Source organism: Cnephaeus nilssonii (genome assembly GCF_951640355.1).
Source record: "Cnephaeus nilssonii genome assembly, chromosome: 5".
In the NCBI taxonomy this organism is placed as follows: domain Eukaryota; kingdom Metazoa; phylum Chordata; class Mammalia; order Chiroptera; family Vespertilionidae; genus Cnephaeus; species Cnephaeus nilssonii.
The window spans coordinates 71,506,906-71,533,257 of NC_137076.1; the positions used below are offsets into that span (position 1 = coordinate 71,506,906).

At 44.1% G+C, this 26,352-nt stretch overlaps 1 protein-coding gene across 5 annotated transcripts; it reads right to left on the reverse strand.

Annotated features, from left to right (window-relative positions):
• On the reverse strand, nt 1-26,341 carry ZNF346 (zinc finger protein 346). Of its 5 annotated transcripts, none has more exons than XM_079772868.1 (7): nt 26,143-26,341; nt 22,477-22,580; nt 21,257-21,349; nt 17,681-17,825; nt 13,709-13,891; nt 4,592-4,685; nt 1-1,835 (listed from the first exon to the last, which is right to left on the reverse strand). In XM_079772868.1, exons 1-7 carry the CDS (start codon nt 26,315-26,317, stop codon nt 1,790-1,792), a joined length of 840 nt encoding a protein of 279 aa, XP_079628994.1. In that variant the 5' UTR covers nt 26,318-26,341; the 3' UTR covers nt 1-1,789. The 5 variants fall into 5 exon arrangements, with proteins under 5 accessions (XP_079628994.1, XP_079628992.1, XP_079628995.1 ...); XM_079772866.1 differs by having other exon boundaries at nt 13,709-13,939; XM_079772869.1 differs by lacking the exon at nt 21,257-21,349 and having other exon boundaries at nt 13,709-13,939.
• Nucleotides 26,342-26,352: the final 11 nt, after the last annotated feature.

The following is a 26,352-nucleotide window of genomic DNA, read 5'->3' on the forward strand; positions in this document are numbered from 1 at the left end:
TCAAGAAACACTTAATGACACACCACTCTGTACATTAGGGAAGTGGGATGAACAAGGCTAGGTCTCTGCCCTGAAGGGGTTAGCCTGGAAAGAGCCATATTGGACACAGGCTCCATTTGACCTCTGTCTGTGTCCTTTCCTGCTCTCCTACATTCCTTCTGTGCATAGCAGCTAAAATAATCCTCTCAAGCAAAGCAGGTTACTAGTTTAAACTTTCTCAAGACCTCCATGAGACTCTCCATTACAGGGGAAGGTGAATGAGTAGATGAGGTTATATTGAATTTAGGGCATGCGTGAAGACTTCCTCAGGGTTGCCAAACAATTTGGATGCCTCTCTCTGTCCTCACTCCTAAGATCAGTATTTAGGACCGTGGGAGTATGAATGGGATAAGGGTGAGGGATCAAGATACACATATTAGACCCAATGGCAATATGGCCCCAAGTCCTAGTTCTGTTAAGTTGCAGTCTGGCTCATGGGATAAATTCTTTATTTAGATGCTTCAGTAACCAAGAGACGGAGCATAAGCACATACCCACACACAACACTAAAGGCATTTCACAGGCAAGGGATAGGGAGTGGGAGGAAGAGGTGCTGAGAGTAGAATAGGGGCTTCTTTGGCCCAATGAAGGAGGGTTTCTGAATGTACCACTCCCTAGAATTCCTGCTTGAAAGATAGAAGGAAAAATATACTCCCAGTGAAGTCCCAGGCCATAAAACATGGCAGAGCTGGAGAAATCTAGGTTTGGGGCCTGGGAAACATCTGATTCTTCACTGTGGAAACTTGTACCAGCCCTCCTTTCTTTACCTGGCACCCAGGAATCTCCTGGTGGGTGATGGAGGGGTAGCACCACAGCAACCTGGGCAGGTGGTCTGCTGCACATGGGGAAGGAAAGGGCTAGTGAAGGCCGATGAGCAGCAATGAATCTCTGAGCTGGCTGGCTCGAGAACCATCAAGAAAACTTGCGTATGGGGACTTTCCCATATGAACCGGGCCAGAGCACCTCTGACACAGAGGAAAGGCCCCCCTGGAGCCTTTCCATGGTCCCACTAGGTACTGAGGCCTTCTCCAGCTCTAGCTTGTCTCCAGCTGCTGCAGGTCCTTAGCACCATTCGGGAACTGTGGAGAAGGGGCAGGAGGGACAGCAACACTCTGCCAGGACTGCGGCACTGCTCCAGGAGGAGACTTCACCGTGGGCAGAAACCTGTACAACTGGCCAGCATCTGGTCCCAGGCTTAGGAAAGTCTGCACATTTTGGGGGAGGGTGAGTGTCACATTATCTCTAAGCTTCCATGTGGCAGCTATTTTCATCTGCCCTTTCCTGCCTAGGCCAAGCTCTGGCATGAAAGTGCCATATTTCATTGGAGATGCCTAGAGCCCAGGAGAGCTCAGTTGGTTAGCTGCAAGGAGTGGTCCAAAACTGACTTGCAGAGGAAATACAGGACTGGAGCCTCATGACATATGGCCTAGAAGGGCCAGGGAAGGGGAAAGGCCATCCCATCCTCTAAACTACTACCCTGTGAGAACCCAAGTCCTCTAAAAGTCCCTCTTTGTCCTGACTTTCAGGGCCCATTCCAAAGGGGAGGAACATGGGTGGGTTTGCCTGAACTAATCAGAGGCTGCCTGTGGCCTGTTCCTGAGGCCTATGTAAGAAAGGAGGAAGAGGGAGCCAAGGGCTGACCATGGTCATGGTCAGGAGGAGGCTGGCTCATGGCTGGTTCAACCTGGGGTGCTGGACAGAAACACCTCTAGTCTTCCAAAGTAGTTGAGTCTTTCCGAATGGGTTGTCTTTACATTGGAATCTGGCCCAGAGATGATACCATTGTTTTTGGTGACCTGTAATATGAGAAGGAACAAAGGCACAGGGTCAGTTTCTGGTGGTTGTAATGGTGCCCCAGTTGCTTATTCTAATGGTAGTCAGCTCTTCTAGGGCCTTGGAGTGACAAACAGGACAGCTCTCTTTTACGGAGGGCCACACATATTACGCACGATAATGGATGCTTTGCTTATAGCATCCTATTTCATCCTCATGGCAATTTTGCAAGGAGGGGTGGGGAATAGCACCTCCATTTTACATATGAGAAAACTAAAGTTCAGAAAGTATAAGTGACCTGCCCACAGTAAGCTTTTAAGTGTGTAGATTCAGGATTGCAGCCCAGTCCATGTCTTCCCACTATAGCACACCATTTATTATGCCTAAAGGGCCCACAGGACCTGAACGGTACAGAATGACCATTCTCCCCCTCACGCAGAATCTACAGTGGCTCTCCTGTCACTCTCCATCGCACTCTCTGGTCACCTAGTATCACCTGATATCTTATTTATTTATGGATTTGCTTCTACTACCAGAGGGGAATCCAAAGGATCAGGGAACAGCATTGGTCTTGATTCCTACAGTAGCCCCAGTGTCCAAATCAAAAGGCCTGGCACATAATAGGTGTCAATAAATATTTGTTGAGTGGATAAAAGCTCATCTCTAATAGCTCCCCTTATTGGTACTTGAACTACATTATCTCTAACCCTCACATCATCCCAGAAGGTGGGGATAATGAGCTCCATTTGGAAGTGGCAGAGCAAAATGAATGGGCTTTGGAATCAAAGAGGTTTGAAACCTGGGTTTAACTCCAAGTATCCTAGGCAAGTCACCTCACCTACCTGACACGTTTCCTTGGGTTGTAAAAGGGTGGTCCTAATTCAGATTAGGTTTTGAATTAGATGAGATTGTAGCTATACTCTTACAGAAGAGGAACTGGAGGCTCAGAGTGGTTTACTGACTTGCCCAAGGTGACACAGCTGGAAAGTATAGGAATAAAATAGTAAACAACACTAGCATTTTCAAGTATGGGTAGCCTCAGGACAGGGCTCTGGCTGGCTCCAGAATGTCTGTGAAACTGCCACCAGTCAAGGTGTCACAAGCTGCAGACATGCTGAAACAGGAGAGAGCCTGAAGCTGGGTTGCTGGAGCTTATTTCAAGTCCATATCTAAGAGAAATCTCAAGAGTCCTCCCAGTTAAAAACATATCTACAAATAAAGAGAAAGACCTCCTACAGTGTGGGAGAGGAGACTTAAAGCAGAGTCGAGAGGACCAAGGACATTTTTGACTCCAACATTCTGTTTCTACCACCTTTAATTCATTTGGCTCTGTGAGTAATGCAGAACCAAATACCGAAGTCAAAGTTATCATTTCAGCAGACTTGCCTGCCTGAAACTTACAGATGAGTTTCTTCATCTGTAAAATGGGGATAATTTCTACCTCAGAAGGTTATGTTGTGGCACACTGTCCATACTACACAGTTTCTTTCTGAGAGGCGGGACATAACTATGAGGGCCCTCCCTGGCCAAACCCTAGCCTCTTCATCTCACGTGGTGCTATAACCTCCCTGTCAGCATGATGCCCTGAAGGAGCATGCTGTAAGCCAGATAAGCCTCAGTTTGAATTATGGCTCTGCCTCATAGGTTCACTTTTTAAAAAAATACATATTTTTTGTTGATTTTAGAGAGGGAGAGACAGAAATATCAATGATGAGAGAATCACTGATTGGCTGCCTCTTGCACGCCCAATACTGGGTATCGAGCCCACAACCCGGGCATGTGCCCTGACCAGGAATCGAACTGTGACTACCTGGTTCATAGGTCGACGCTCAACCACTGAGACACGCCAGCAAGGAAGAGGTTCACTTTTAATGGTGGTTGCCTATCTCTGTAAAATCAGAATAATAATCCCTTCCTCCAAGGGTTGCTTGAGAATTACCTGAGAGAGAAACTACTTGGCATATGGCCTATAACAGAACAGGTGCTCAAAGAATGTTAGTCATTTTCAAGAGTACCATGAACAGCCAACTCTCTGTTCTTCTGTTCCCTCAAAGAACTTATCACAGGATGAGAAGAGATAAACCAAAGAACTTATATACTTATATGCATAGCTCATGGATATTGGTAATAGGGGAGTGAAAACCTGGGAGGCCAGGTAGGGACTGGGAGGAGGGTAGGGGGAAATGGGAGATATCTGTAATACTATCAACAATAATATATATATATATTTTAAAACGAACTTATAACAATTTGTAATTATTGGTTATTTACTTATGTTTGTCTCCTATCAGAATGTAAGGTCTTGAGAGCAGGGGTTGGATCTGTTGGGGCTACCACTCAGGGTGTTCAATAAATCTTTTTGATTAATGAATGAAAGAACCTGGTAATACTTTGTAATGACCTGTAGAGGGAGCTCTTGCCATAGAATTGATGGTAGTGAAGAACAGGGTCTTCAGACAAGTGAAAAAAGACTTCTCTAGTCAGATTGCTACAGGCCGGGAAATCCAAGTACTCTTTTCCCCCTCAAGTACTCTTAGGAGACCACCAAGGAAACTGTCTATGCTTCTTTACCAAAACTTTATCCTAGGAGGGGAGAAAGCTAGGGTGAAGCTGATGGGAGAAAAACTTACAGAGGAGATATTTCTTTCTGTTAACTGATCTAATGACTGAGAAAAAGCTGTCCGGATTCCCTTTTAGCCAAGGAGTATCTGGCTTTGTTCTGATTCAGCAGCCCAGAGCTCCTGCTGCAGACCTTAAACTTCAAAGAATGATTACTCACTGGTTCTTGTGTTTGAAGCCGCTGACATGAGCTTGGTACTGTTCTATGGAGTTCAGCACTATCTTACATGTCTTGCATGGGTAGCCCTTCCCGGCTGAAACACACATAAAAGCCAAGATGCTTAGTTATCCAATAAGAAGAGACCTGGGGACCGCTGCTTTTGATAGTGCATGCAAATGTACTAGTACTTCTGAGGACAGAGGGGTGGGATGAGGTCAGGTGATTGGCCATGATGAGAATCCCAAAGGCCTCAATGCTCAGGAGGCATATGCTATGTGCCTAAGTGCTCCCTGAAGATGGAAATCTCTTCTTTCCCCTTTGGGCCACCCAGTTCCAGTGTTTCACCTGGTCCAGAGTAGGTGTCTGTTGAGTAAATAAAAGATTGACAGAACAAAGAGGTGACATTTGGTATAACTGTCTTTTCCACCTTGACTGTGCTAAGTGGCCTCATTAAGAATGCCCTTTGTGGCGGTTTGGGCTCCCTACATGGATTTATTAAGTTGCCATGGGGGGACCCTGATGAAGCAAGAATTGCGACTGTTTCATTCTCATGTGGTAAGTTCTAACACTGGAACGCAACTGAAGGGAACCAAATTTTTGCCACCATGAAGCTGCTTTTGGGATAATGATTTTAAGCTGCTTATTAAGGAACAAAAGACACAGAACTTCTGACTCTCCCCCACTTTCCTGCCCAAGAGATTCGGAAAGACCTGCTTCAGGGAGATCTGAGGATGTCACCTTCGCCTAATCTGAATTAAGTGTGGAAGTAGAACAAGGCTTCAGGCGGGTGCCTGTTAGCCAGATACCCCAGGTCCCACTGTTTCCGAGTCGCCTAATGGGAATTTTCCTGCCATGTGTGTGCAGCTCTTCCTCAACTCGTGGAAACCCCCATCCTCACTTCTGAAATCTAAGACCCCATTCTTCTTTGTCTAAACGTCTGACATACACAACGAATGGTGCCTGTGTGGGAGGAGTTTTCATGCCTACGTGAATTCCCCATGTGCAGGTATTAAACTTTGATGTTCTTAAAAAAAAAAAAAAAGAATGCCCTTTGCCCAGAGGTCTCTGGGAAGGTGCCACTCTCCTTGGGCTTGCAATAACAGTAATTAATGAAAATGCCTGTTATGAAAATCAATCTGTTTTTCTACCTTTGGGCTCTCAGACTCCTTGTCTCACTACCAGGGCTGCTCCGATGACGAAGTGGTCTTTTTCCACGTTGTCTAATAGAGAAATATGGTCAGGAGCCAAAATATGGGCTGGACTCCTGGTTCTGTCTTCATATGACCTTGGCTGACTCCCTTCCCTTTTCTGATCCTCAGCTTTACTCAATTATAAACCAACTAGAGGCCCGGTGCACGAAATTCGTGCACGGAGGGGGGTTGTCCCTCAGCTCAGCCTGTACCCTCTCCAATCTGGGGCCCCTCAAAGGATGTCCGACTGCCCGTTTAGGCCCGATCCCAGGGATCGGGCCTAAACGGGCAGTCGGACATCCCTCTCACAATCCAGGACTGCTGGCTCCCAACTGCTTGCCTGCCTGCCTTCCTGATTGCCCCTAACCGCTTCTGCCTGCCAGCCGGATCACCCCCTAACCACTCTGCTGCCAGCCTGTTTGCCCCCAACTTCCCTCCTCTGCCGGCCTGGTCACCCCTAACTGCCCTCTCCTGCAGGGTTGATCACCTCCAACTGCCCTCCCTTGCAGGCTTGGTCCCTCTCAACTGCCCTCCCTTGCAGGCCAGGTGCCTCCCAACTGCCCTCTCCTGCTGGCCATCTTGTGGTGGCCATCCTGTGTCCACATGGGGGCAGGATCTTTGACCACATGGGGGCAGCTATATTGTGTGTTGCAGTGATGATTAATCTGCATAGTACTCTTTTATTAGATAGGATTATATTACAACTCATAACCATAATACTTATCAATAAAAAGTCTCTATCATTTCTTACCTATAGGACCATAGCCAGTTACTTAATCTCTCTGAGGTTTGGTTTTCTCATTTGCAAAAGTGAGGCTTCTCTGAAACAGGGTCCTTATCTATAAAATGAGGTCAATGTTGGTATCAACCTCATCAGGTTATTGTAATTACTCAAATAAAAGCATTTGGCACATAGTAAGTGTTCAACAAATGTACGCTTTTATCACTATTACTAGTGACCTGGTGCACGGATTTGTGCACATTGAAAGGAAATTAATTAGAAGGTGGCTGGCAGGGTGGGACTGGGCAAGACAGGCCGGACATACTCTGGAGCTGGACTCGCCCTGGAGCCAACCTTCCAAGGTCCCTCCCCAGCCAGCTGCACCTGGGGTGGCGTTGTGGTTTGAAAGGCATCTGCAGAGTGGGGTCCCTCTGGTAGGTGGGGTACCTCGGCCTGGCCTGAGGGGGATCAGGCCGAAACCGGCTCTCCAACATCCCCTGAGGGGTCCCAGAGTGCGAGAGGGCACTCTGCAAAGTTGCTGTCGCACAGGGTGTGGAACACAAACACAAGTGTGCAGTAAACCAGATTTGGGGCCGACAGTGCCCCAGCAACAACATAACCCATGGCCAAAGGTGGAATCGCGCGGCCCCGCAAGGAATCAGGCTCCCTCCTCTCTGGTTTTGGGGTGCATCACCCGAGAACCGCTGCTGCCAAGTCACTGCAGCTTAGCAGCTCCTGCATTGAGCGTCTTCCCCCTGGTGGTCAGTGCGTGTCATAGTGACCGGTCAGGTGGTAGGAGGGACACTTAGCATATTAGCCTTTTATATATATAGATTCACTCTTATGGGTTCCATGAATCATGCTGGCAAAGAGGTGGCGAATATCTTTTAAGCAGCCTTTCATGGCAACTGCAGCTTCTGAGAATACCAACAATCTCCTCTACTCAAATAAGCTAGCCAATGTCCCAGCTCTGTTTCCCTTGTTTCTTCACTTAAGGAGAAACTTCTTGCAATCAGAATTAAGGTCCTTTTTAGACATTTAAGGCCAGAATTCATGGTTCAACACTAACATGGAAAAGATGCATAATGGACTAGTAGAACTACCCTGCCCCCAAGGCCAAGAATGGGACCTGGGGTTGGTGTGGCTAAGAGTCACTGATACCCAGATTATAATAGCCTACTCTTATTATCTATTAAGCACTAGGCACCACACCAGAATTTTGGATATATATGTCTTTAGATCAGTGATGGCGAACCTATGACACACGTGTCAGCACTGACACGCGTAGCCATTTTTGATGACACGTGGCCGCTGAGGTGGCCGCATGCCGAGGATGAAACATTTGCTGCTCCTGAGGATGAAACATTTGCGAAATAATGTTTTTTCCTCAAAGTGACATACTACCTGAGTTATGCTCAGTTTTTTGGCGAAGTTTGACACACCAAGCTCAAAAGGTTGCCCATCACTGCCTTAGATTCTTACAACAATTGTGCAAGATAGGTGGTTATCTCTATTTTTCAAATTCGGAATCAAACCCAGGAAGGTTAAGTGGTTGACCTGGGGTCAGAGCTGGGATTTTCCCTCTGGCCATGAAGCCCCCGTTCTTCATGTGTCTCTAAACTCTTCTATCTCCCTTGTGAGGTACAAGATCTCAACACACTACCTACGCATCTGTAAACTAGATGCAAAATGGTATTTGACACATTATCCACTAATCTGTAAGCTAGATTCAAAATTGTCATTTGAGCCCTGTCAGTGTGACCTGTTTGGTTGAAGTGTATACCAAAAGGTTGTGGGTTCAATTCAAGGTCAGAATACATGCCTAGATTGTGGGTTCAGTCCCCAGTCAGGGTGTGTAAGGAAGACAAGTGATCAATGTTTCTTTCTCACATCGATATATTTTTTTAAAATATTTTATTGATTTTTTACAGAGAGGAAGAGAGAGGGATAGAGAGTTAGAAACATCGATGAGAGAGAAACATGAATCAGCTGCCTCCTGCACACCCCCCACTGGGGATGTGCCCACAACCAAGGTACATGCCCTTGACCAGAATCGAACCTGGGACCCTTCAGTCCACAGGCCGACACTCTATCCACTGAGCCAAACCGGTTTCAGCACATTGATATTTCTTTTCCTCTCTCTCACCCTTCCTCATTCCCCTCTCTCTAAAAAATAAATAAATAAGTAAATAAGCATGTCCTCAGGCGAGGATTAAAAAAATAAATAAGAGTTAAAATTGTCATTTGGGAAATTGTAGAATTCATCGATGCTCTAAAAAAACCCAATATTTGTTCAGTAATTATCATCAGCTTTTCATTTTACATGTTTGATATTTTGGTTTACCCATGTAATTTCATAAAGTATAAGTCACAAGAGCTGGTTTTTGAACATCTGACTTATTTGGAAAAGCACCTATATCTCCTTCATTTTACTGCTAAGCCTTCTTCACACGCACGCGCACACACATGTGCATGTGCACACCCTTTCCAAGGCCAATGGTGGCTTCCTTATATCTAAATTTAATGGACAACATGGATGCTTATGAGGCCTCATCGTATTTGAGCTTTCAACAGCTCCTGAGAGAACTGGTGACTCCTCCCTTCTTCAACATCTCCCGCCCATGGCTTTCAGCATACACACTCTTGTTTTCTGTCCTCTGGTGGCTCCTTCTCTTGCTAACTCCTGTTTGACTTCCACCATTAATAGTGGCATTCCAGAGGGTCTTTTTCCATTGATTTTTAGAGAGAGTGGAAGGGATGGGGAGAGACAAAAAGAAACATTGATTGTCTGCCTCCAGCACACTGCCCCATCCAGAGCCTGGGATTGAGCCTGCAACTGAGATACATACCCTTGACCAGAATCAAACCTGGGACCCTTCAAGTCCTTGGGCCCACACTCTTCCACTGAGCCAAACTGGCGAGGCTCTCTCTAGTCTTTAAGGAATCACATTCATTCCCCAGACTTCAACTGCCACTTACTAGGTTAAAATATATGGAACTACCAGTATTTAAGTTTCTGATCTACTAAAATGACAATATCTCTAACTCAGACCTCTTTGTTTGAGGTCTCGACCTATATATCCAACTGCCTCGTCGACATCTTCTTCTCATGGATAGCTTAAACTCAAGCTGACAAAACCTGGTTATCCAACAAAATGCTTAAGAATAAATCTGGGCACCACCCTTGACCATTCCTTTTCTTTCATTTCTCACATTCAATGGCCAAGTCTGACAATTCTACTTCATAAATACATCTCAAATCCATCTATTTCTACCTCCCCCACTGCTATCTTAGTCCAAATTCCTGTCTTCTCCTCTATGAATTACTACAATTACCTCAAGGTTGTTCTTTCCCCACTACCCTTCCCCCTTATTCTAAACCATTCTCCACTTTGTAACAATGATTAAATATGTCAATGTCAATGTTTTCTCAGTGCTTTTAGGATAAAAACCCAAATCATTAATATAACACACAATGCCATAAATGGACACTTGCTCACCTCCACAGCATCATTTTGCTCCATGTACTCCCCCCCCTTGCCCCCTGGAAAGCCTTCTTTGATCCATGCTCCCTCATATTAGGTTAACTCTATAGTATCCCATTTATTTCCTGTTGTAAAGCTTGTCACACTTGTTATTTGCTCAATGCCTATTTTCTCTGTAGTCTCCAAGTTCCATGAGAACTTGGACAATACCTGTTATTTACTACCATATATACAATGCCTGGCATGTATTAAGAAAGAGATCAAGAAATATTTCTTGACTACATATGAATTTTATAAGACCTGAAAACTGTCCTATGTATAGGGGTTGAAGAAACGGAGGGTTCAGCATGGGGCAGAGGAAGCAGACCTATTTTGTGTAGGAGACAAGGGAAAGTAGGGAAAGAAAGTGATGAGGTGAAGCAGAGGATTGCAGTAACCTGGAGGAGATGCTGAGTGCTCTGGAGGCTGGAAGGATTTGGCTGCCGAAACGATATGCAGGTTTTAGTTCTTGGGTAAATGAAAAAATGTGAGCCTGGAGTATAAAGCAAACCAAGCCTTGTTTGATTTGCTTGGTAGATGCACATCTACCCCTGGACATCTCACATTTGACCCAAATCGTCATGAGATACTTGCCAGGAGCCCCATGGAAACTATTCTCTGGACCTAACACAGAACTTAACCTGTTTCAGTGCTGGCTCTGCTATTGCCTAGTGTAGGGCCTAGGACAAATCACTTCATCTTTCTGATCCTAATGTCTTCATTTATAAAATGGGGATAATAAAATCTGCACAACAGAATTGTTGTGAGGATTAAATCAGGTAACTACAAGTGAGAGCATCTAGCCTAAGGCCTGGATGACCACAGCCATTGGTAAATGTAGGATGTCTGACTGAATGAAGGAAGGAATGCATGAACAATCTTCGAATGAATTGAAGCCAGCAGGGAAAAGAAATCAACAATCCTTTGCTAAGGCAGAAAGTTGAAGTCACTACCTGCATACCTTAGTTCAACACTAAAAGTAAGAAGGGTCAGGGTGGGCTCAGTACTTCTGCGGGTAACCTGTACCCAAAAAGCTTTCCGCTAAGTACATTCAGAGCTGGAGGTAGAAGGAAGAAGGTTTGAAGCCAGACAGAGCTAGAGACCTATACTGATGTTGTCTGATTAACATCAGGTCATATCAGCTATATGTCCTTGAGTAAATCACTCTGAGTCTCATCTTTTTATTTGTGAATTTGGAAAACCATGCCTATTTATAGGAATGCCGTGGGATTAAATTATAATGTATATCTATATATATAAAAGCCTAAGCAACCGGTCGACCAGCCAGTAGCTATGATGTGCACTGACCACCAGGGGGCAGACGCTCAATGCAGGAGCTGCCAAGCTTCGGTCACTTGGCAGTGGCGGTTCTTGGGTGATGTACCTGGAACCAGAGAGGAGAGAGCCTAATTCCGGGTTGTGTCACCGGAGAACTGCCCTCTTGCAATCTGGGACCCCTTGGGCGATGTCAAAGAGCCGGTTTTGGCTCGATTCCCACAGGCCAGCCAAGGGACCCCACTGGTGCACGAATCCATGCACCGGGCCTCTAGTATTAAATAAAGAGGCACATGATGCCCCTACTCCTCTGTCCAGGTTTTCATGAAAGACTTTGGCTGACCTTTAAAGCAAATGCCTTAAGCAAGAAAAAAAGATCAAGGCTATAGTTCTAGGATTACATATGTAATTTAGACAAATGGAGGAGTATGAATATAGAAGGGAGGCTTTGGCTTGAGATAAAAGAACAGAATGGCTACAAGTTAAGATAAGCAGCCCAAAACATTGCAGTGCCTGTGTCTTGCCAGTAGAGAAGAGATAATGAGGAAGGCAGGGCCGAGTAAAGGAGAAGCAGGAGCTGGAGCAAAAAAGGGTCAGCTGCAAGAGACCCCTGGGTCATGCTAGCTGGATGCTATGTTCCTATCAGTTACAGGCCAAAATATTCAAATCTGGTCTGGTATGTCATGAAGTGGGGTTCTAAGGAACTTGGATCTGAGGTTTCCAGATTCCTCAGCATGATACTAATCCTATTAAAGGGGAAGGCACTGCCTGTATGTGGGAATGGTAAGTAGATACCAGTGATCCCTTTCAAATTAAGTCTTAATTTTTTTTTAAAATTGATTTTTAGTGAGAGAGGAAGGGAGAAGGAGAAAGAAAAACATTAATGTGAGGGTGGAACATTGATTGGCTGCCTCCTATACACCTACTACTGGGGATCGAGCCCACAACCCAGGCATGAACCCTGACTGGGGAATCAAACCAGCAACCTTTTGGTGCATGGGCACAATGCCCAACCAATTGACCCACATGGGCCAGGGCTCCAATTTTGAACAGGTTTATAAAGCAGGGTCCTTCAATGGCATTGGTGGAGCAATCCTTGGCACCCCGCTCAAGAGCTGCCCACTTTGCTTCATAGCCACTGCTTTGCACCCTTCTCATTTGTGTCAGTATTGCCCAAGGACAGCCTGTGCTGCATGGTGCTTTGGGTTTGGAGGGTTGTTAGAGAGCCATGATCCCTCCCCTTGCCTGTATGTGGTCTGGAACATCTAAGACAACTATATGTTCACCTCTTCAGCACTGTGGGAAGAACCCAGATGGCTCTGAGAATCAGTTTCCCTGAGCCCAAGTTGTTGGTAGCTGGATGCCATGGGGCCTCAAGTATTGACTATCCGGTGCTGGATCTCCATGGCCTAGGGAGGAAACCCTGAGGACCAACACAAAAGTTCACATCGGCTGCATGAGACAGGAATTGTGCCAGTGTTGGTCACTTCTGTACCTCAATGAAGAAACACACTGGGTGCTCAATAAATAATGACTGGCTGAATGAGGAATTAATCTCTCTTCTCTTCCCCTCCCTTACTATAGGCAGTGAGTAGTTACTGTGATGGGAAGGGCTTCTAACTTTTTGTGAATGCTCATTCCTGTGATGCTGATGAGTGAGCACCTTGAGGTCAGGGGAGCAGCTAATATTCTCAGTCAGAATGGTCTTCACCATGTTATCCTAGGACAGTGATGGCGAATCTATGACACGCATGTCAGCACTGACACGCGTAGCCATTTCTGATGACACGCGGCCGCTGAGGCGGCCGCATGCCCAGGATGAAACATTTGCTGCTCCTGAGGATGAAACATTTGCGAAATAATGTTTTTTCCTCAAAGTGACACACTACCCGAGTTTTGCTCAGTTTTTTGGCAAAGTTTGACACACCAAGCTCAAAAGGTTGCCCATCACTGACCTAGGAATACAGGCAGGCCTCAACTGCTGGGAAAGGAGGGGCCCTGAGGACACTCTAAAATCTGGCAGGAGCAGCTGAGGCCTTCACACAAAAAAATGTGTGTGACAGGGAGTTTAAATCAGAGGTTGCAAACTGGTGGCCCCTGGCCCAAATCTCACAGGACTTAACATTTTAAAAATGTAGTTGCACATTTAAAAATAAGAATTCTTATTCAAATCTGGCTTCTAGATTCTTGTGAAAAACTGGTAATAATTGAATAGAGCTGGCTCAGTCAGGCATGCACTTTTTAGCTGACCTATCACCTCTAGGCTCTTTCCCTTATTTAAATTTCCTATCTGGCTTCTGCAGGCATTTCAGTTTGCCATGTCTGCCCTAAGAGACCTAAGGAGGAAAAGCATAGCCTTGGTGGTCCAGCTCTGATTCAACTATGGGTGTGAGCTGGGCTCCCTTACCTGAGTCGGTGACAGCAGGGTCTGCCAGCCGCCCATAGTGTGCCATGAGTTTGAGCTTGGTCTCCTGTTTCCTGTGTTTCTTGCCCACATAATGTTGATGAGCCATGGCAGGGTCGTTGAAAGTTGCGTGGCAGAGGCTGCAGAACTTGTCTGGGTCTATCATCTCTCTATTCTGGTGTAAGGCTAAGGTGGAGGCCACAAGGAAAGGGTTTGTAAGGCGTTTCGACAGAGCTGCAGTGAGAGAGTTCAAACAGAAACAATGAAAAAACCCAGAAGGTGCCAGGCTTTTGAGTATACTGAATGCAAATGAAGGCTGGTAACTAGTTAATCACACTTGCACAGGGGGCCCTGCCAGGGTGAATCACACAGTGAAAGCCTTCTCTAAGAAAACTGCAAAGATTTGGGGAGCTATTCTGTTCAATAGCTTTAACTACTTTAGGCACATGAACCCTGATTTTCTCACATTCTGAGGAGGTTCTGCACTTCTACTATCAAGTTGTAAATGACAACAGACTAGAGATGAATATGCTTGCAGTCTTTTTATCCTTCGGAAATCGCCAGAACTTCACAGTAAGTGGGTGTTTTATTCCCATCCTCATAGTACCCCAGTTACAGAGCTGGGAGGCAATGTACAAATGTAGAAACTGAGTGTCTAAGGGCTTGCAGGGTCATTTACAAAAGGCAACTATACTGGGAGGCTTTTTGCACAACACTTCTTTCTGGGGTAAGGTGGGGAGAGAAGAGGATGACATTGACATTTACTAGTCATTATGTGCTTTGTACAAGTATTTTCTCCCTTGGTCCTCAGAACTGCTCCATGAGGTATATATCATTTTGCTGCACTACAGAGAAAAATTAGGGCTCACAGAGCAAATGACTTGCAAAATACCACCCAGCTAGTGAGTGGAACCAAGGTCTGTGTGATCCTAGACACCATGCCCTCTTTGCTCTGCCAGGCTGCCAGAGTGTGGCAAGGGGACCTGAAGGCTACAGTTCATGCTTTCACCTTCAGAAAAAATTCCTGGCGTTCGTTAGTGAATTATGTTAATTAGAGCCTGGTATGGACATATGTGTAAGCCTCCTGTGGATCAAGAGATGTCTGAATGCTGACTGCAGGCCGTGCTGCTGCCTTAAAAAGTAGATGCCATAACTCACTAATGAGTCCTCGTGGCTGGAATGGTGTGGATCTAGTAATCACTGATTTACAAATGTGGGCTAGAACCTCCACCAATGGTGGAGGAGGGGTGGGGCTCAGCAGCACTCACAGATGTCTGAGGGGCTCTTTCATCGTGGTACCACTTCAATCCGGGAAGTTTTAAGGATTTTTAGCAAGCCAGAAGAAACTTGCTGGCTTTTCCCAGTGATTTTGCAGGATAGGGAATCTCAATTTCTCTGGCCATTGATTTTTCCTGGTCATTGTTTCAGCAAGTCACTTGAAAAGTAATATACGTGTTGCAGAATATTTAATAATATGAGAAAATATTCAGCATGTGGTACTGAGTTAAAAAGAAAAGGTTATACAGAAATCTGTTTCTTATGTCCTCAATTCTGTAAAGCAACAAAACATACTGGTGATGTATGGAAAAAGACCAAAAGCATAAAGTAAAAGGGCTTTTCAGTATTTTCCAACTTTTCTACAATGAATGTAGATTTTTGACATCAGAAAAGAGATAATGGTTGATATAAAGGTCATTTTTTAAAAGATACTGAAGAGAAGCATCAGAGGCAAATGCTTAAGTAAAGTTAAAGGAACTACTTAATGGACATCCAATAAAAATGAGACCTCTGGGAATCTTCCCTCAAGAAACAGCTTGAAATATGGAAAGAGTATTCTATATGAATGTTTGTTATAGAGTTATTTATAAATACCAAGAAGGGGAGAGGGAAAAACATTAGAGGAATGGTTGAATGTGATATGATGAGATGCCTTCTAGTCATTAAAAATGTTTATAAAAAAGTTTTTAATAACATGAGGAAATACAAATTTTAAATTAAAATGAAAAGAGTATAAAAGAAAACTGCACGCACAATATAATTATATTATTGTGAAAAGACACATACACGGTTTATATGTGTGTTCTGGTATTTTGAAAGTCACCAACATATTAACAGTGTTTTCCTCTTGGTGGTAGAATTTGGGTGAAAATTTACTTTTTTCTTTGTACCTTTTGCATTGTTTGAACTAGAATTATTCATAATGAGTATGCATCATTTTTATAAAAACAAGATTATTTAAAGTATTATATGTTTATATGTTCATATACATGGATTCAATCTAGATACACATAAAACAGGTACACACACACACAGCAAAAGATAATAGGATAAACAGTACTATAAAATGTTAACAATGGTTACCTTTGAATGGTAAAATTATGGGTACTTTTTCTTTCCACTTATCTATATTTTCCATATTTTTTACAATGCGCTTACATCACTTTTACATTAAAAATGTTTAATTTCAGAAATATACTAATAAACTCATATGATAACAGGAAAATGTGCTTAAACTGAAAGTAAAAGCAGGATACATGTATGACAATTACAACTATATAAAAAAACATATATGCATGTGGCAAAGGCCAAAAGTGGATATGGAAAATAACTTCCAGAATATGGAATCCTTGGGACTAGGCATATTCCAGGGAATTTTCCTATTTATGGAGAGATAAGTCCATATAAAGATAAGTGAGTGATCTTATAAAGTTCTGTTCCTAAGCTGGTTTCTCTTGGCCTAATGTTTAGTATTTTTTTGCTGCCATGAATGGTACCAACACCGACTTTAACGAAAGCCATTATTATTAGTAATAGGCTCCAGGTGGTAGATGCCTGCCCAACTATTGCATTTGTTGTGGGGAATGCCACTCACTGGCTATTTTAATGATGGTGCTACTACTAAAAATAGCAGCTGTCATTTACCGGGCATCTGTTATGTCCTAGGTTCCATATATATTATTTCATCCTCACAACCTATGAAGGTGAGGAAACTCAGGCATGAAGAAGTCAAGTCATATAGATGGTAAATAACAGCCCTAGGATTTAAACCTGGGCATCTGTGAGTTCAAAGTTATTCAGGTTTATAGCACAAATAACTAGATTTGGATGTGATAAGAAGGTGTATTATAAGTGAATTTTTTTTTTTGCTCTATCTTCAAAGCCTTCCAAAACATTGTTGTCTTGTTTTCATAATACAATAATGTAAAAAAGGATAGTAAGTACTATAGATAGTAATCTTCTTGATCCAAAATGAAGAGAGAAGCAAAAGTTACCAAGAAAAAATAAAGATCAAAGAAATTTCATTCTTGACTAACTGCAGTTAACAGAGGTTAAAAAATCCCAGAAAGTCAGGAGTTAATGAAATGAAATCAAGGGTCCCAGTGGTGACAAGATAAAGGGGGTTACTTTAGAAGTCACTATACTGGGAATAAATTCATAGCAGTTGCAAACTCAGCTTATGGGGCAATAGTGACAGTACTGAAGTATTCAGCTTTGAAAGGCAAGTCCCTGTCTTGAGAAGAGGCACCTTTGAAGATTAAAGTGAGCAGGGCATGACCTGAGCACACAAAAAAGACTAGGTTTTAGCTTTCAACTTGGAACATATGATAATAAGGGCAGATGGATGCTGGGAGGAAAAAAATCTAAGTGGGAGAGGTAGGAAGTAGAATGCTCTCATGGTGTGCATGGCCTGAAGGACTTTGACACTCCCGAATTATTAGTCAGAACAAAAGCTCAGGGCTAAGACGCTTCTACAGAGAAAAACTGATGTAACCAAATAGAGGTTAGGTGAGTACAACTCTGAGGCTGCATTTCAATGAAGCTGAGTCTACTTTAATATTTTTAAGGGCTCCCAAAAGCAGTTCAACCTCTTCAAGTCTGTGGCCTCAGTGAGAGTTTCTGGGAGCACCTGGCATTAGTGCCCTAAGGATGGGGGTGAGGGGGTCCCGATATAGCACTACTCAGGAAAACCAGTACCTTCCACCTTAGTGGATTGCTGCTTCAGCTTTAAGTTCTTTGCGTGGGTCTTCCCCAGGTAGTGCGACTGGGCCACGACAGGGGAGGAAAAGGTCATGTTACAGATGGGGCAGCACTGGTTCTTGTCTTTGCTTCTGCTGCTCTTCTGGTTGGGAGAAAGAACACAGGTCTGAACATGTCACTGCTCGGCCAGAATATCTAAAATGGTTCCCCATTGCCCACAGGAGAATGGGTATTCAAGGTCCCGTTCGCACACTACCCCAACCTACCTTTCTGGATTCTTCTCCAGCTAACTCAGGCCAGGCTCTACTCACCATTCCCCACTTTATGCTCTGTTAATTTCTTACTTTTTGTGTGGACCATTCTTGCTACTTAGAATGATCTTTCCTTCTTTTCTGCCTGGCATATATCCACTTAGCCTTCAAGGCCCAGATTAAATATCACATCTTCTGGGAGACTTTTACTCAAGAAAATTATTCAATAAACAATTATCAAGCCACTTTGTGTGACTATTCCAGGAAAAATTGATTTTGTTCCTCCTCCATACTCCAGAGTGCATGAAACAGACCTCTTTAGCATGCCACTTGTAACCCTAAGCTGACAGTGTAATAGCTTGGGAGACTTTTCTGTCAACATGGACAGCATAGACTGTTTGACTTTGTTTCCTATTCTTAGCAATCTTCTGGAGCCTGGCACACAGCAGAGGCTCAGGGTTTACTGAACAAGTACTAGTAGATCATTGTATTTTTAAAAATTTTTACTTATTGATTTGAGAGAGAGAGAGAGGGAGAGGGAGGGAGTAAGGGAGAGAGAGAGGGGAGAGAGAGAGAGAGAGAATCAATTTGCTATTCTACCTATTTATGCATTCATTGGTTGATTCTTGTATGCGCCTTGACTGGAGATCAAACCCGCAACCTTGGTGTATTGGGACTACACTCTAACCAACTGACTACTAGGCAACACAACATTTTACTTATTTATTTATTTTTGTTATCCTCACCTGAGGATATTTTTCCATTGCTTTTTAGAGAGTGGAAGGGAGGAGGGGGGAGAGAGGAGAAACATCAATGTGAAAGAGACATATTAATTGGTTGCCTCTCAAATGTTGGGGCCAGGGACTCAAACTGCAACCCAGGTATCTGCCCTTGACCGGGAATCAAACCTGTGACCCTTTGGTGCTTGGGTCGACACTCTAACCACCAAGCCACACTGGTCAGGGCAAGACAATATTTTATTTTTATTACTAGAGGCCTGGTGCACACAATTTGTGCACTCGGGGGAGGGGTCCCTCAGCCCAGCCTGCACCCTCTTACATTCTGGGAGCCCTCAGGGGATGTCCGACTGCCAGCTTAGGCGTGCTCCCCTAAGCCAGCAGTGCCACTACCGTTGTGCTCGCCAGTCTTGAGCCTGGCTCAGGGCTTCTGGCTGAGCAGCACTCCCCTTGTGGGAGCGCACTGACCACTAGGGGGCAGCTCCTGCATTGAGCATCTGCCCCCTGGTGGTCAGTGTGCGTCATAGCAACCTGTCATTCCGCCATTAGGTCGATTTGCATATTAGACTTTTATTACATAGGATTATTATTATTATTTGTTTAATCCTTATCCAAGGATATTTTTCCATTACTTTTTAGGAAGAGTGAGAGAGGGAAAGACACAGAGAAACATCGATGTGAGAGAAACACATCGAATATTTGCCTCCTGCATGAGCCCAACTAGGGCTGGGGCTGGGGAAGAGCCTGCAACCAAGGTATGTATCTTTGACCAGAATTGAACCTGAGACCCTTTGGTCTGCCAGCTGACACTCTATCCACTGAGCAAAATTAGCTAGGGCAAGACAATGTTTTAAACCTTGGCACTATCAATATTTTGGGCTGAATAATTCTTTAATTGGGGGAGGGGTAGCAGCCTGTGACCTTGTTTGAAACTACTGGACCACCCCAAGTTGAAGGAACTGAAATACAATGAGGTGAAGTGACTTGCTCAGGGTCACAGAGTTGATCTTGATTTTCTTTTTCTTTTTTAAAAAAAGTTCTTACTGATTTCAGAGAGAAGAAGTGAGAGGAAGAGAGAGAGAGATATGATGAGAGAGAACCACCAATCAGCTGCTTCCTACATGCCCCCTACTGGGGATCCAACCTGCAATCCAGGTTGTGCCCTGACCAGGAACCGAACCATAACCTACAGGTTCATGGGTACACGCTTAACCACTGAGCCACACTGGTCGGGCTCCTTTTTTTTAAAGAAAAAATGTGTATTGATTTTTAAGAGAGAGAGGAAAGGAGAGGGAGAGAGAAATATCAATGTGAGAGGGAACATCTTTTGGGTATCTCCTGTATGCTCCCTACTGGGGACGGAGCCTGCAACTCGGGCATGTGCTCTGACTGAGAATTGAACCAGAAACCCTTCAGGGCATGAGATGACACCCAACCAACTAAGCCACATTGGCCAGGGCTACTTATTATTATTATTTTAAAAAGTATTATTTTTATTGATTTTAGAGAGGGAGAAGGATAGAAACATCAATGATGAGAGAGGATCATAGATCGGCTGCCTCCTGCATGTCCCACACTGGAGTTCCAGCCTGCAACCCAGGCATGTGCCCTGACCAGGAATCGAACCTTGACCTCCTGGTTCATAGGTTGATGCGCAACCACTGAGCCATGTCGGCTTAGCTACTTTTAATTTTTATTGAACTTATTGGGTAGCATTGGTTAGATCCTGACTTTCGGAATTCTAAATTATAAGAAGGGCAAGTAGGGGATCAGTCTAGTGAATTGGAGAAGGGATGAGCATGGCGCTTCCAAATCTTAATAGGAGGCATAGTTTTTATATTCACTGGGTATACACTAGGAATTGAAATTTTACCTTATGATACCCTTAAGAGGTAGAAATTACTATCTCCATTTTATGGATAAAGTACACAGAGGTTAAGTGATTTACCTAAAGTCATCTAACCAGTAAGTTGTAGAGCTAGTGCTAGTTTCTTATCCCATGTTTGCACAGCCTCCTATGGAACAAAAATTATAGTACCCCTGAGGATTTTGGGTTGTTTCAGCATAATTCCCACATTATTTCTAAGCCAAAAAGCAAATGTGTTTACATCTCTATCAGAGCAGACATCTGACAAGGTGTTCCTACCACTTATTGACTCAAAATATTCAAGTGCTGAGCTCAGCTTTTCCCTGAACTCAAGAAAGCAGCCTGGCCTCCTTCCACTTTGTTTCCTTAAGCAGTGAATAGGCAGCTTCTTGTTCTACTCCATCAAACCACTGGGTGGTAATACATAGCAACGGCTCCATTTACTAAGCTCCTGCTATGTGCCAGGCTCTGTGTGGGGTCTTTTTCTTTCCCTCCTCATTTTAGTTTGGAAAATCCTAAAACATAGTTGATATTAGCATCCTCTTTTTGATAAAGGAAGAAATCAAGGCTCAGAGAAGTAATAAGATTTGCCCAAGTCACACAACAGGGCTGGAATTTGAAGCCAAGTCAGACTCAAAGCCCATGCTCTTTTTACCACACCAACCTGTCTACTAGCTTCATCAGGAAGCGAGCAGTATCAACATGGCAGCTGGATTACCTGATCTGAGTCTAGCTTCTTCATTTCCCCCTTTAATGTCTCCATTCCATGGATTGCTAGGTATCTCTTCACTTTGTTGGCATGTTTTTTGCTCTGTAAGAACCCAGGAAAAAGATCAAAGATAGCCAAATGCCAATTCATATCTAAGGAAATAAAAAACACTAGATTTTCACCTGATTCATCCTCATAAAACTTTTAAGCAGGAGAGGTTATGGGAAGAAACCTAGTCTTTTGAGTTCCCACTCTGCTCAAGGCACTTTACATGCTGTCAAATCTAATCTTCACAACAACCTTTGAGAAAATTATCATATCTCTATCTTGTTTTTGTTTTGTTTAACCCTCACCTGAGAATATTTTGTCCATTGATTTTTAGACAGAGTGGAAGGGAGAGGGGAGAGACAGAGACAGAAACACTGATGTGAGAGTGACACATTGATTGGTTGCCTTCCCCACGAGGATTGAGCCTGCAACCGAGGTACATGCCCTTGACCAGAATCGAACCTGGGACCCTTTGGTCTGTGGGCCAATGCTCTATCCACTGAGCCAAAACAGCTAGGGCATCATCTCTATCTTATAGATGAGGAAACAGAGGCTGAAGATACTGAGGATTCTGGCCCAAGATGAGTAGCAGAGCTGTGATTCAAACTCTGGTCTATTTAAAGCCAAAGCTCATACTTTCTACTGTACAAGCTACAAGGGAAGATATAAGTACAGGCAGCCCCCGGGTTACATCAACGTATGTCGTTTCGTGGTTACGTCGCCATCTCCCATTTATTTAGGAAAAAAAAAAAAGTTCCGTCATTTCGACGTATGTACATATGTGCTTTATGTTTTTTATTATTTATTTACCACAAGTAAAGGTCAGGAATTATCGTTCTTTTAAATTTTTTTTACTGTTTCACTTCATTACTGCTATGTATGTGCTCCATGTGAGTGACGTAGGTGCTTATGTAGGTGGGCTCCCACTAAAATCACGTTACGTCGCGCCGGAGGAACAGATCTCCAACTTAACCCGAGGACCTACTGTATAATGATTCTGATTTAGATGAGAGAAATGGGACTTGGGAAAATTAAGTCAGTTTTCAAGTTACAGTCAACATGCATGGAGGCAACATCTGGGTGGCTAAAAAGGATATGCACTTCACAGTGCAAGTCGGGAGAAGTGGGGGCTTGGAACTAGGTCTGGAAAGTAGAGCAGTTCTAAAGGTACTATGGCATACCTGGTAGTGTGCCAGCTTCTGAGATTCTGAAATGAGCAAGGCGCAGCAAACCTTACACTGGGTGTTGGTGAAGAGACACTGGTTCTTCTGGATCATATGCTCCACTATAGAGAGGAAAATAAAATCTGTGAGTTAAAAATCTGCTTCAACAGCATTGTCTTTGAACCCTGCCTCAAATGCAGGCACTGAGTAATGGAATGCCATACTATTTATATCTTGACAAACCTCAGTCATTCTTTCCCTACTGCTTTCATAACTCATGCTATGTTCTCGCATCGTGTATACTATTACTTTATAATTTTATGTAAGCCAACTTCATTTTCTAAATAAATTGTTTAAAAAATTTTAAGCTGAGATATAATTGACATATAACATTATATTAATTTCAGGTGTAGCCTAGTTAACATCCATCACCACTCAGTTACAATTTTTTTCTTTTTATGAAAACTTTTCAGACCCACTCTCTTAGCAACTTTCAAATATACAATACAGTTATTAACTACATTCACCATGCTGTACAAGTAAATTCTTTTAAAAAGAAATCTTTAGATCACAAACTTAATAGGTAGCAATAAAAATGAAACAATTTTAGCCAGATACTGGCACAGTGGCTTGGAGCTCTCCCTAAAGAGAACAATAAGAGAGCAGCAACTGGGAAGAGAGGTGTTAAGACAGGGTAGCACCCAACTGAGACTTCTTTCCTGAAAGAACTGAAAGGATCGAAAGACTTGAAAAGGAAATCATTTTCTGTTCTTTAAAAAATTCATTATAATAATACATTTTGTATCTTTTTATTATTTGTGGAACATTTTCTGTGGAGTTAAGAATGAAGTAACCTTCCTGGGGGGCAGGAGGGACAGGATCGGGCTGAAAGAGATTAATGGGGAAAAAGGAGGACCTGTGTAATACTTTTAACAATAAAGATTAGAAAAAAAATAAAGCAACCTTCAAATTTGCTCCACTAAAAGATCAATAGCTTTTTCTTTTTATTTATTGATTGATTTCAGAGAGGAAGGGAGTGGGAGAGATAGAAACATCAATGATGAGACTCATTGATCGACTGCCTCTTGCACGCACCCTACTGGGCACATATCCTGACCAGGAATTGAACCTCCTGGTTCATATGTCGATGCTCAACTGATCCACATCAGCCAGGTGCATTTTCTAATTATTTACATTTACATTTGTATAATGGTACATACAGAATTGGGTAGAAAACTGTATTGGGGTTTAATTATTAAAAGATTAGAACATTCTTTTAAAAAATATGTATCTTTTTATTGATTTCAGAGAGGAAGAGAGAGGGAAAGAGAGAGAAAGAAAGACAGATGTGAGAGAGAAACATGGATCGGTTGCTTCCCGTAAACACCCCGACCAGGAATTGAACAGGTGACCTTTTGGTGCATGGGAGGATGTTTAACTGACTGAGCCACACCAGCCAGGGCTAGAACATTCTTTTTTTTTCTTTTTAATATTTGTATTGATTTTAGAGAAGGAGAGGTAGAGATAGAAACATCAATGATGAGAATCAGTTTGATTGCCTCCTGCATGCCCCACACTGGGGACTGAGCCTGCAACCCAGTCATGTGCCTTAACTGGAATCGAACTGTGACCTCCTGGTCCATAGGTCGATGCTCAACCACTGAGCCACATCAGCCGGGCTAGAACATTCTTTTTGAAATATCCCCTCACACTTGTCAGAATGGCTATCATTAATAAATCAACAAACAAGTGTTGGTGAAGATGTAGAGAAAAGGGAACCCTCATGTACTGTTGGTAGGAATGCAGATTGGTGCTATCACCATGGAAAACAATATGGAGGGTCCTCAAAAAATTAAAAATGGCCCGGCTGGCGTGGCTCTGTGGTTGGGCGTCAACCTACAAACCAGGTGGTCACAGTCCAATTCTCAGTACAATTACAATGGATGAATTTTATGATATGTAAATTATAACTCAACGAAAGTGCAAAGAGAAAAACAATAATGTGAGTAGAAACTGGTGTTATAGGTATCTACCTAGATCTCATATAAATATTGTAGAGGTGTGGAGACTAGGGAAATGAACTGGTGTGACACTGTACATTAATACACACAGAGACAGTTCACTTTTCAACGCACAGTCGCTGTGTCCTATGTCCTCTGAGGACAAAGGTCACTTCCTCTTCTTGTGTGCACCCAACTCTTAGGCATTCCTCTTCACTATACCCACTACATTATAATAAAACTGCTGCTTCCTGGGCCAGACTAAAAGCCCCTTCAGGGCAAGAACAGTTTTTTCCTCACCTCTGACACCCAAACAGTCTTGAAATAGAGCAGGCATCAGTGAATAGAGCAGGCATTTGTGAAATTAATGAGAGAAAAATTGTGGGGTTAGGGGTGGGGGAGGAAGGGCACAAATTTGTACATAATAATTTAGGAATCAGGCTAGACTAGTTTTTAAACTGGAGAAGTATATATATACACGAGGGTATAGGTCTGTGTACCACCCCAAACTTAAACATACAGTCCTTGGCTGTGATAAAAAAAATTCCATTTTAAACCTAGCTGGTTTGGCTCAGTGGATAGAGCATTGGCCTGCGGACTGAAAGGTCCTGAGTCCGATTCCAGTCGAGGGCACATGCCAGGGTTGCAGGCTCCATCCCCAGTAGGGGGCGTGCAGGAGGCAGCCAATCAACGATTCTCTCATCATTGATGTTTCCATCTCTCTCTCCCTCTCCCTTCCTCTCTGAAATCAATAAAAACATATTTTAAAAAATTCCATTTTATTCCAGGGGGCATCAGTTCACAGGTAAACATATTGAACTTTTCAAGATTTGTCTATTATGCAAGCACAAACCATTAGAGCAAATCTGATTGCCCTGCAGATTACTTGACAGGATTAGCACAGAAGCCCTGATAGCTGGTGTTCTTTTGGGTAGTTAAGCAGCTAGCTTTTCTAAGGACTGTTAAGAGGGTCACACAACCAGGTCAGGCCAGCTTTTTCCATCTCCTCTATGTCCATCTTACCCACTGCTAAGTAAAATGCAGAGCAAGCTGGAAAGCTTCTTTCTCAGGTTCCTGGCCCCCATCTCAGAAAAGGGTAGGGACCAGACAACTACAAACGGGGGTCAGCCAGGGCTCCATCACCAAGGCCAGCAGGAACATGGGGGTATGAAGAAGGCCTTCTAGAGCCCTTGGAAATTGGGGCATGAGAGAAAGGAGGCTAGAGACATTACGGGTGGGGGAGCCTGGAGACTGGGACGATGGAGAATCAGGGAGAAAGGGTGAGGAAGCTAAAAGTCTGGCGCGATTGTTCTGTAGGTCTCACAGAAGGTGTGGATAGGGACTACAGTCCACGAGCCAGGGAGGAGCTGCGCTCTGGTGGGTGAGGAAGGCGGGGCAGAAACACCCGCGGGCTGAGCGTGAGAAGGCCCCTGACCATATGCACGCAGGAGCCTTGATTTTCAGGAGCGGGCCTACGACGCCCGGTGCCTGGGCCGAAGGTCTGCTCGAGTTCGGGAGTCCGGGCTGCGTCACGCCAGGGGGCGGGCCGGGAGTCAGGGGGTGGGACCAGAGAGTCGGGGGCTGGTCCGCAATCCAGCCTCGCGCTTCCGCCACTCTCGCGAAATGGGCAGGCGGGCAAGGGGACTCCTCCCGCTGAGACCCCCACCCTCCCTCTTTCACTCACCTTCCTCCCTCCCCACTGGCTGGGCCCCGGACACTGCTTCCCACAGGCGGCACGCCCTCTCGCGGTCGAAGCGCAGCCCGTCCGGTTCCCGACCCTCCGGCTCCTCCGAGCTGTTGTACGGCTGGACCCCTCCGCTGTCCGTGGCCGGCACCGTACCGAACGCGGGATACTCCATCTTCCCTGTAAACCCAGATCCGCCGATAGAACCGT

Excerpts from the sequence above, each read along its gene's own strand:
- ZNF346 (XM_079772866.1), bottom strand. The coding sequence starts at position 26,317 with ATGGAGTATCCCGCGTTCGGTACGGTGCCGGCCACGGACAGCGGAGGG. Across the intron at positions 22,581-26,142 it reads GCCAGTGGGGAGGGAGGAAG|TGGAGCATATGATCCAGAAG; the intron begins GTGAGTGAAAGA and ends TCCTCTCTATAG. Across the intron at positions 4,686-13,708 it reads CCCTGCTGTCACCGACTCAG|CCGGGAAGGGCTACCCATGC; the intron begins GTAAGGGAGCCC and ends TGTGTGTTTCAG.